The 12,698-nt window shown below is 33.3% G+C and overlaps 1 protein-coding gene across 6 annotated transcripts in view; it reads left to right on the forward strand.

Annotated features, from left to right (window-relative positions):
* bru3 (CUGBP Elav-like family member bruno 3) overlaps positions 1 to 12,698 on the forward strand; it is a 725,332-nt gene that overhangs the window by 505,873 nt on the left and 206,761 nt on the right. For all 6 annotated transcript variants that reach the window (XM_077439689.1, XM_077439688.1, XM_077439684.1 and 3 more), the window contains exon 2: positions 3,055 to 3,103. Coding sequence is in view for 4 of the 6 variants with exons in the window: in XM_077439684.1 (XP_077295810.1) it covers positions 3,055 to 3,103 (49 nt within the window). In the remaining 2 variants the exon portion in view is untranslated. The remainder of the gene's footprint in view (positions 1 to 3,054; positions 3,104 to 12,698) is intronic.

The raw sequence follows: 12,698 nt of genomic DNA on the forward strand, positions 1-12,698 counted from the left end.
TGAATTGCACAAAACCACGCTCGATTTTGACATTTCGAATTCCTAGCACCACCGATACATAATATACCTCCAAACTCTCCATCAATTCCATATACTATGTACTTACCTACGAAACATTATTTTCCAGGGAGATTTTCAGATTAATTTATTAAAATTTAAATACATATTATAACCGTAAATAAAAACGTATATCTTACGTTAATGTTTTAAATCATTACCATAATCGTGCAAGCATTTTTAAGATTGTGAGACGGTTTTTATGATACCTCATTGATGTACTATCAGTTGCTTTAACTAACCGGTACAGATTAATTCAATAGTTTCCGATTAATTCAGTGGCTTCCAAAAGTATATAATATTGGTGCCTCCCGCTCTTTCCTTTTTATTTAATAAAATAATACCAACACTTTTTATTAAATGATAAAAATTTATTAATACAAATATAATTATATCGTACTATCAGCATATACTAATAATTGTATCGTACAGTAACTGTTTCGCCGAGCATTATTTCAACCATATCAAAACTAGTAATATCAAAAGATATAAAACTGGCAAAAATAGTGTGCAAAACTAGTCTCCTATGGTATGTGTTTTTGTAGATTTTGCGATTCTGCAAGAAACTTTAGATGGCTAGCAATTCATTTGATAGAACAGAAACAATTTTCTATGAGATAACCAACGTATTCAGAATGCATAGTTTCAAGGTGCTAGTTTAATTTACTTAGTCTTATATTATCGGCATCCAAAACTTTCGTAAAGAGTAAATATTTTATAATAAATAGCACTTGTGAATCCCATTAATGAACAGGATGAATCGCATTTTCTTATCTTGATATTTCTACTTCGTCGGGGGAGGGGGGGTTCATGTTGAGGGCTTTAACGGTCGAATTCTTTGACCTTTAAAGCGGGCTTCATTTCCTCTTCCTTGTTCTCTATCGCTAATACTCCTACTATGTATCTTTAATTGTATTACCATCATTATCTTCATAGTTAGTGCATTTTATCTTGTCAAACAATGCGTCCGTTTGAATGGTTTTGAATTAATTTATAAGTATATATTAATTTATTTTATAATGTTATGTTATAAACTAACTTTTCGCGCCTCCTTTGTACTAGTCAGTGCCTCCCAGTTTGGAAATCGCTGTATTAATTTGAAGCTAAAATCAGACTGTATAGAGGATGGTCTAATATCCCACATCGATACTTTTATTCATGTTGAATAAATGCAACTTTGAATAGACATGTTTCCGACTAAATAACATTCAAAAGCATCAAAATATGTCTCTCATACACTGTATGAGAATTCCGTCAATGTGTTCTTTACATTATGACACACTTACGTTATCGTAATAAAAAGGCATTCAAGACATATCTATTCCAGCTAGCTCATATTTTGTAAGTCGATATCAATCAATAACGTTTGAAGTCATTTCCTCTAAATGACCGTATGAACGTCGTTAATAACAATGGACATTAGGACCTAAATGGCATTTCCCCACCTATCCCACCACCTCTACGCAACTATAATTCAAACACACCTATCCGTAGTGTCCGACTAAATTAATATCGAATGTCATATACGGCTAGAGGTGTCTTAATGCATTAGGGAAAATATGTACGTATCGTCCATACAAACGTTCAAAGTTCAGATCTATCGCGTGCGTGTCCCTTACTTACCTATATGCCACGATATAGCATGCCAAAGTGAGTGACTTCTACTATGACGTTAAAAAAAGTCACTTTAAATTCAATTTGTAACACATTTCCTCTGCAACTCTTAATAATCTTTTGTTTGTGGGGAAAGAATGCTTAATGATTGTTCAGACTTTTGAACGTGTGTCGTAGCTTGAGCGGATTGTAATTACACTTGTGTGTGTGTGTAATTACACTTTTGTGTAATTTTGCATAATTATTAATAATAAATTCATCGCTTTTGTAATAAAGTGTTGAAAAGTAGTTTGGCGTGATTTATGCGTGGAATTTTTAACGGCTAATTCCATACAAAGTGTAATTAGATGTAATGTATTTCAATTTTTGTATGAAAATTTTACGCAAGCCTGACATGCACTTTTATTAAATTATGTTCTTTTTTTACGCTATAATTAGACGTTATTTAGCTAAATATAACTACAATATATGGAAATTTTTCTGGCATACACAATTTTATTAATATTTTTGATATCAAATTAAAGAAGACAAAATTTTTGGTCGAATAATCAATATTATTTGCATGCATTTGATCAGTTTGGTCAGTTAATAGTTTGATTGGACATTAAATGTGTCATTATAATCACTTAAAGCCATTTGCCTTCTAATGCCAATGCCTATTTAACACAGTTTTAATCGTGCCTAATGCCTATTCAACACATCCCACACATTTTTCTGATTTCATCCACCCATCTCCCCTGTGGCTTTATTTGCACCCTTTAACATTTACTTGGGTATCATTCGAGCACTTCTTTCGTCCATCTATAGTATAATATATGTCATTTTAGTCTTCATTATATCAACCTCCTTTATCATATTTCTTACCCACATTTTCCATTTTATATCTCTTCTTATTATGCTAGACATACAGAGTTCCATACTTTTTTGAGTGCACTTGACTTTATGCAGAATTCTGGCATTCAATACCCAATTTTTGCATCAATGTCTTATCATATAAAAATATAAAATCATGTGATTTTTACTAGGCTTCAAAAAAGCATTTGATAGCACAACTGAACTTCATATTCCAATTTTCGAACCAACTTTTAATTATAAACTGACTGTTTAATTTAAAATATTGACAGTTTTAAATATAACACTGATCAATAGATAAAAAAATTTGGCCATTTATTAGTTACTAAACCATTTTAAGATAAAAACAATCCACATAAAGTCAAACTCATATATGTATTTCAATGTTATTTTTATTTTTTTTATATAATTCAATGAAAAAATATGTAAATAATAATTTATGTGTGCTGATTTCATTAGAAGAATATATTATTCACCCATTGAAAGACTTATGCTTTAATTTTATTTAAATTTATCATTTCTGTTTTGCAGATGAACCGAGCCATCCAAGTGAAACCAGCAGACAGTGAAAACCGCGGAGGTGAGCAAGTTCAAATAATTAATAGTAATTTAATTCAAAGTATTATAATTAATAATTTTAAATATCATAGTAAACTAAGCTACTGATTATCTTTTGTCAGAATATATTTATATTTATATTAGACATACATATCATAGGTTGACACGTCTCATTATGAATTCAATTATAGTGAGCGTGCCCTTTCGATAGAGTAGAAAAAATAAATATCTACGAACAAAAAAAAAATTGACGGCGATCGATCACACACACATTGCATGTGTAATATCGTACATAATCTAAATTTGATGTTTTAACCGTGTTTTCTAACTCGTTAATAACAATATGACGTGAAATAAACTCCCGGCTAATATCGAATGTTATCTTTCGTCTGGTCGCCGGCCCAACAGCGAACAATTAACAAATGAAATAAAAACTCCATCAGATATATGTTAATAAAGTTAATTACTAAACGCGCGTTGTTTATTTTACCGTTTTGTGTATTTTTTATGTATACATACGTATGTATTTTTGGGGCTTTTTTCAGTTTATTTTTTCATTTTCGCTCCTTTCGCTCGCATTCTTCGCACTGGTCCCTCTCTCTATATTGCTGGGCCGTTTTGTAAACATGCAATTCGTGTTTATGTAACGGCACTTACATGTTTATGAAACGAACACAGCACACACAAAAAAAAAACATACCGCGAGAATAAACGTCGCATAAAAGCTGAATAATACGCACAATAAAATTGCTCATCAACCCCTCAAAACCCGCCCCCCGCCACCCCAAAAGCGCGGGTTTTTGTGTCGCTTAAATTTTTTAACGCTATGCAATTTTATTCGCGCCTAAACGACGGCTTACATTAAAATTATTTTTATTATTCCCATATGCCCGAGAATTTCATTTTTACGCTTGTAAACGTCCTCGGTATCGTTCTTGAATCAATTTCGTGCTTTTTTTACGTTGTGCGATTTTATTATGCATGTATATTTTAGTATAATAGTAAGCGTCGGCGTGTTTCCTAAATGAGGAGTTAACAACGCTGAACTTTCTCCCGTGTAATCCGAATTTCGCTTTAACTCTGAAATATTAATCCTGTAAAAGACGTGCAAGATTTGCATATCAAATTGGACGACTTCAAAATTTTGCCATACTATTTTCACTATTATTACATACGAAATGCTCTTTGCTGCAATTTTTAACAATCTTGAAATGAAAAATTTAAATTATATACAATAATTGCAAACAAGATCTTACACACATAGAAATACGATTAACGAATCTTCAAATATTATACAAATCATCATGATTTACAGCCATTTACTACATACTATGTATGCTTTTGAATGAATTTGTGTCCGTTTTTCACAACTCTCCTCCATCTTACATATATAACAAATTTTTCTAATTTCATCTTTTTAAAACATATTTCCAAACATAAAACTCTCCTCCACATTCAAAAACATCTTTTCTATAATTTTAATTTAAATTTTGAATAATAAAAGAAACCACTGAAACGACTTTTTATTGAAATGGTATTGTACCCAAGATGAAAACAATTTTTTTCGAACCTCAACCTCAAATTCAACAAAATCTACAGCCATTCACCATCAACTGCAAACACTCGTCAAATCTCTCACCCCACAAATTTTTCTAATAATTATTTTATCCACCCATCTTCCTTGCAGTTTTTCACTACTTTATAATCTCTCGGGTACCATTTGTCCACTTTACATCCATTCTTCTAGCCACGCGACATGTCCACTACCATTTCAACCTTTTCACTCATTCCATTATACAAATATGGTATACTATAATATTCTTCAGTTCCTTGTATACAACATTTACAAAAAACATTCATGAAGTTGTTATTCTAAATATATTACTCATACGAGTACTTGTTTGTCTACGTCTAAATTTAATGGTGCAATTTTTACTATACTTTGTTATTCAAAACAAATTGTTATTCAAAACATTTATATTATAACCTGTAACCTATACTATACAAGTTCTAATTATAATTATTTATTTATTTATTTATAGTAGTTTTGGACCATTGTGGCTTTACAGGAAGAACCTAATGCGCCACAATGGCCTACATTTATATAGCTATATAATAAAGTTATATTAAAATAAAAGCCATTGCTCATCCAATTATATAAAATTCACATCAAGTTCATTAATCTATTATATATATCCAGTATGAAGGTTAGTAGTAATTTATTATAATTTTAATTTGTATGATATTTTTGATAGAGTAATATATTATTTGTTCGGTCTTACGGCTCTTAATTAAATTTATAATGTAGGAATTTTTGACCTTAATAAATATCTAATTATTTTGCTAGCTTATATGTATGTGCATAATACAAGACTAAATTTCCGACTATTTACATATATGCTTATTTCGTAACCTAACTTTGACTGAACATTTCAACAAAAACTCACCGCGGAATCCCAGAGGGCAATTGCATCATAGAAATTCCTTATCTTTTACGAGATTGTATATTATTTTTTTATGTAAATTTTTTCGAATTCGGTCACAAGCCCGCTCTCGAATGTTTACGTGCGCGTACGCGCTCTGCAATCGCTAGATTTGATTAGAGCTCTGCAGGGGTGTTTCAAAAGCCGCGCTTCGACCCAGGAACCACCAGATATGAAAAGGGGTGGCTAGGGGGGTTAAAGGGGAGGGGTTTCAGGGGTGAGAGGCACACTTGCCGAATGTTTACAAAGAGCGTGTTTGCCCAAATTAGCCTAATAAACCTGCCGCCCTCGACTGCTAGCTGACACAAACACACCAGACGTTTCCTACGCATGTACATATAATATCCGCATGTTTGAAATCATCAACAAAATTATTTAATACGTCGATTACAGCTCTAAATCTAGCCGCTAGTATGCGCTTTTGGGATAAAAACTACCCGGGGTTAATATTACCCCAATTTACCGCAACCCTCTTCGCAGTCGGTCACTGTGACACGAACAGATTTATCCCGGCGTTTTATACGAATGTCGTATGAAGGTACTAGGGTGTAACTTATACGGTCGAATTGCGGTCGTACGCGCCCTTTCTGGCCGTGTACATCAAGAGGGCGGATTTGCTGACACGCAACCTTTGCCGATTTGTTAGGAACGTTTTCATAACCCAATGGATGTCTATGTCTTTTAAAACAAAAAAAAATGGGACGGAAAGTTACTACTGGGTTGGTGAAAAAAGCGAATTGTGCCGTTTTCGGAACGTTAAACCTGATCGATGGTTATATCTCTGTATGCGGGTTGGAAGATGTGATCAAACTGTGGCTCGAAGGAGGCCAGATTTTTTTTTGTGATTTGAAAGTAGTTATTTTATTGAGAAAGAAAATATTATATTGAGCGTCTCAATTTTTCAAGTTGTGATTTATTTACACTGAAGGCGTATTTTTTTTATATTGAGATTCTTATAAGTCAAATGGATGCATTTTTTTCCCTTGAAAAAAGCCTTTATAAATGCACTTAATATATGTACATACATATATATTATATTGAATATCACAGTTTGCCAATTATTCTGATTTCATTGTTTAATCGGTTCCTCCATTAAATTGGCTAAAAGCTTTGAATTGGTTGAATCGGTTCCTACCCACGATGTCACCACTATTTGAGTATAATTTATGTATTTAAGTTTAAAAAACTCATAGATTTCTTGTAATTGGCCAAGAATTGGGGTTTATATGTTGGGCCTTCCTGGTATATATGTACAATATATGTATGTAAAATAAATAAATAAGTTCTTGCCTGATTTTCATATCAGTTTTTAATGGTAAACGGACATGAACTTATGTGATCATCTAATATTTATAAATTTTGGTGACTAATACAATTCCAATGTACACGTATTTTTTTCTTTTTTATTTAAAAGTTGTCCAGTAAAATTTTCAAAATACGCATTTGTGAATTGAAAACATGTACATTAATAATAAAAAAAAATCTAATTTTTACAATTCCATACATATGTTTGTACATGTATTTTTTTAATGATGCTGAAATGTCTGATTCATTTATATTTATTATCCAAAATTAGGTCAAAAATATATTCATCTGCCAATAGAACTTTTCTCACAAATTAGACAAATCTTTTATAAGTCCTTTGGTATCCCGTACTCTAGAGAAAATCCTATTCGGCAACTTTTCCTGCTGCATTCAGAGTAGATTTCCCAAATAATTCAATTGAAATACATTTAGATTTAAAATAAATTCTTTTTATTCCAACTCGAATGCATACCAGTGAGTTTTCAAATACTCACATTATCCTATTTTTTTACAAACCTCCTCTACGTTTCACATTAAGACGTCTTTTTATATCTATTATTATAAATAGTCCACAATAATGGTTATCAAATGCTTTTCTCGTAAAATGTATTGACTTGCATAAAATTGATTATATCGAATTCGAGGATTTTACGTACATAATTTTATATCTTGTCTTAAAATGGAACTTTTCACCCCCATCTGATTTTAACTACCGAACAAATCCAGACCTTCATAAGCTAAATAAACGAGATTACATCTCCCAAAGCAAGTAATCAAATCATCGGTGTCTGATTGGAGCCGTCGAAACTCTCCAAGCCTGACCCAGTTTGATCCCCAACCCCCCATCCCAACATATAGGCTTCGATATTAAAATATTTTCCAATAAATACTCAGGCGTCTTAAGTGCACGATAATCGTTATAAGCGCTCAACCGAATCTCCCCTTTAAGTGTTGGAGATAATTTTGTGCGGCATTAATTGCCGAATCGAAATTACACCTCTCTATCCGAATAATAGGCTTTCGAGGGTATGAGGAGGCTCTTTGGCTCAATCTCACGCATGACTCGTAATCCCTTAAATCTTGATACGCATATATATGTACACCCCCACGCATATACGAATATAATACAACCGTACGTGTGTATTATTCACCTCGATGATATAACTTACCGCCAACAAGTGTGGACCGTCTCCTCGGAATGATCAATTATTTGCGCGACGGGGTTATACTCGTATATCGCATGCGCCCAGCGTTAACCATAATTTAATTATCTGATGAATCACACGAACGTTCATTCACCAAATATTAATTAACCCTCGGCTAGAGCCCGGTCTAGGGTACCGTGTACCCTGCTTCTATCTACCGCCCACTTCCGAATAAATCGGGTCCCATCTTATCAGATCTCTCGCGCGCGAGCTACACAGCCATAAAATAATTTGAATGCAAAGCAGGATGTTGAGGAACTAGACAGATGTTTCGTGCCTTCGAAGGAGAGAGAGAGAGTGGCTGTTCAATTTTTACGCTTCGTCCGCTCAGTGATTTATAAGCTCAAACCCCCCCCCCCCCCCCCCCAACCCTTCTCTCTACGTCCACGAGTCGAATTCCGAAGTAAAAAATGTCTGGTGTTTCTTTTTTTTTTGTTTCATTAATTTGCATTTTTTTTTGTTTGATGCGATTCGGTCGAGCAGATAGCGGTTAGCGAGTAAATTAACATCAGTGATAAATTTGGTACTCTTCTGTTTTGTATTATGTGGGGTAGCGTTTCCCAAACTATGTGTAGGTACAAGGGCTATTTATGTATATAAATAAGCCTTCAACGAACTTGTGTTTTTTTACATAAACAATTTTATTCTTACTGGATTTGGGTTGTACGTACAGCATTATCTCTATATACGTACAACCGGAGCATTATCTAATGCTAACTTTTTTAATTGGTATTTAAAATTAATTGGTGTTTAAGTTTATAGTATAAAATTTTTATGAAATGAAATTTAATAAAACTTTTTTTACTATTTATGTAGATAAAAAATATAATTTGTTTCATGTTAAATACGCTTAACTGTTTGTACGCCAGTGACTCACCCGTGAGACGCGCATTGACTCACTTTAACCCAACGTCTTACGGGTGATTCGCGTTGATTTCTCTTCCAAAAAATATAATATAAAACGTTTAAAAAAGTATAATTGTAAATTGATTTTAACTGTTCACATACTTAACGTAACTCACAATACATTTTAAATCTATTGTGATAGCTACTCGTGCGGTGATCATTTTTCGATTTTATACACTATTTTTACTATCATTAGTATTCATATCTATCTACTTTTAATGATGGTGTTTAAAGCATAATATAAAAATAAGTCCAAAATCCTAAAGAGTTCATATTTCATTTTATTTCTCCAAATATACTGAATTCAAGGTATTCATATTTTATTTATTTATTTATTTTATTTTATTCTAAACAGACCATTGTGGCATAACAGGAATTCCTAAAGCGTCACAATGGTCAAAAAATATAACACAAAAAAAACAAAATAACAGTTAAACATAAATTAATACAAAACGAAAATAATATACTCATCAATTATACATAAAAAAATACATTTGAACAAAAACATAAATACATCCATACATAAACATAAAAAATAGCATTTAATAATAACAGATAAAGTAAAAATATCAAATAAAAAAAATATAGCATAAGGAATGCCTTGCACCTACAGCCAGTTTCAATAAATATGTAAGAAACAACTACAAATACAAAACATCCCTGTAAGGCCCAAATGGAAGAGAGTTTATCAAAATTTCACTCATTAATCACAATCAATCATAAAAACAATGATGAGCGCAGACTACCAGATAAATGGGTTAGAGTAATTTCCGACAATTTACGCTCACTAAGGTGGAAAATATCACATTCAGTCTCGGCAGCAACGATTTCATTAAGAAGTCAAATAGCTCTTGGAATAGCTCTTGAATCTTTATATATTCCTCATCAAAACCTCTATGATTCAAATTATGTCACTACGAAATAAAAACATTAATCAATTTATACAAAAATAATTATTTTCAAGGGAAAACCCTTGTGCATTTGAGATGCGAGAGAAAGAGAGGGGGGGGGTATTAAGTACGCTGTGCTCAACGGTCAGCGTGTGAATGATATCCGCCATGAAAAGATGGCTCTTTTAATCATCGTTTTACTCATTTTTTGCACTTATTTTTAATTATTCGACGTTTAATACGTGATAAAACGATTTCCATAGCCAATTACAATAATTAACCTTGTAGAATTTGAATTATTTTTAACTGGACGTTCGAAGTCCAGCACAGTGACTAGTGAATTATTTATTGCAGTTAGAATGTTCCAATGCTTATATTTTTTTCCAAACTCTCTCAAATGATTCGATATTGCAGCTAGTGGTTTGAGTGTTGAATAGCTAAGGAATATTTCAGAAATGCTGATTTAGGGAATGTTTATTTTACTACAAGTACAGTCGTATAGAAGTGGGTTTGTAGTGCTAGACCACCTTTTTCCGATCGAGTCTTATTTATAAGGAACTACGTCATCCACCACCTCCACCACCACTACCTGAGGATGGAGACATTTCATGTTTGGACGCCGTTATTTTAAAAGGGAGAGAGCGAAGGGCAAAAGGGCGTAAGGGCGTCGCGTCATGCTGGGTTGAGCGTTTTTTTTTTATATGCGACGTTCGCCCAGATAGCGAGGGAAAAATAATAATGGAGCAGGTAGGTGTTCGTTAAGCGGTGTCAGATCGATCGTGAGCCTCACACATAAAGACGTATAGCCTTTATCTTTCCTTTGGCACTCTTCTTGTCTCCACATAAATAATTGCTTGTTCAAAAACCGAACGGTTCACATAAAGGTGGCCATTCATGCAGAGATTTGTTGGCAGACAACTCTGTAGTAGAATCTCCGGCTATGAAATTCGTAACTGCTGTACGATTCGTACAAAAGTAGTTGTCAATCTTGTCGACAAAAAACTTTATTCATTGTTACATATTCAATAAAATCATCGTCAAGCTGACTGTCGAAAAATGGTTCTAGAACCATTCTAACTGTATTTTTTTTTATATAAATAAAGCCCTATACATATATGTATGTTGTCCAGAAAGCTTCTAGAGCTTGTCCGCAGACAAATCTGTACGTGAATAGGTACCTCAAAACTTCACATTCCGCTTTGATAAAATTTCCGAGCGAAATCGGCATCACAAAGTCTGCCATGCGATAATTAAAAAAATCCCTGAGTCCTTCATTACGTTCAAATAATTTTCGGAAAATTCGGACGGAAGCTTATCGCCGCTCTAGATCAAAAAGTTTCCCATTAAGTGGATGTACAAACCTCGTTAGTGGAGGTTCATAATCCTTCGGGTGTCCCGAGAGCTTGGCGTCTGCTCACCCGTCCCAGTACCTACCCCCTGCCCGAAAGCCTTCCCAAATATTTGATATTTCAAAACACACGCATTCCTCCCGCTGAACTGTAGGTATCCATTCGTGAAAGGATTATAACCCTTTTCATCCATCTGAGGGGTTCGTAATTAAAGTTTCCCGTGACGGGGTGTGCTCCTGTGCTCGACACCCCGGAACCGCCCCCTTTGCCAATCTACCACCGCTAATTACGGCAATCTGATCAACGATGTCGATCAAATAATATATATAATCGTACAATACACTCTATGCTAATTTTTGTAATTTAATACAATTTATTATCGATGCATAAAAGACTAGAGCTTCATATGTGCATAGCTGTGAATTAGTCTTCCAATTGATTAAAATTCTTAGTAAAGATAGATGAATCGTTTCATAAACCAGCAATATAGCTCGGTGGTTACGTTAATACTAACATTTGAGAGGTTCTTAAATTCAAGCCGTCAACTTCGGCTTGAATTTAATAGAACAATTTTATTGGAGTATTTCTTCAGTGATGATGGTCAAATTTGTATGTTTGTGACTTCAAGTTGATCGTTTCCTATCATAATTTGCCAATTTATCTGATTTAAATGTTGAAACGGTTACTCATCAAATTTGAGAAACCATCCTACCTACTATTTGAATATAATTTCAAATTTATAATCTATGAATTTTAAAATATATGTACATATATACTAGTTTATTACCATAAGTGACTCACAAAATCAACCCATAACGGCTTAATGGCTAAATATAATTGAATTAAAATATATTGAAATAAACAACCAACATAAGTTATTTTTTTATTTGAACTCATGTCATCATCATCATCATGATCATTTACAGAAGCCATTCATCATCCACTGCTGGATAAAGGCCTCTCCAACACGCTTCTATTTGTCTCTATATTGGGTAACTCCCATCCATCTCAACCCACCATTTTTTCTAAATTCGTCTATCCATCTTCCTTGTCGCCTTCTTTTCATCATTCTAGCACTCATTTTGTCCACCTTTCTACTATCTAAGTGACCCGCTACTTCGATCTCTTCACTCATATGATCTGTCATACTTTTCAGCTTCGTATTCTGTTTTATATTTCTTCTAATGTCGATTTATACATATAGAGACGTAATGTGCGTTTCTATACATATAGAGACATCTATGGACAATCAAAACGCTTTTTAATAAACATAAAATTTGTGAGATATACATTATGTGGGTAGCATTTTATAAGATTCGACGAATTGGAGATTCTTTTAGCTCAAATTTGCGAGAAACTGAGGGAAAGAATACCAATTAATTGGATCTGGCACGACAATTAATGTAGAAAAATCTGAAAATTCTAACACGAGACGGTCGATCTGTGTTTTAATAACCACAAGATTTCGCCAGCAGCGTA

The sequence above is a fragment of the Arctopsyche grandis genome, chromosome 10 (genome assembly GCF_051622035.1).
Source record: "Arctopsyche grandis isolate Sample6627 chromosome 10, ASM5162203v2, whole genome shotgun sequence".
In the NCBI taxonomy this organism is placed as follows: domain Eukaryota; kingdom Metazoa; phylum Arthropoda; class Insecta; order Trichoptera; family Hydropsychidae; genus Arctopsyche; species Arctopsyche grandis.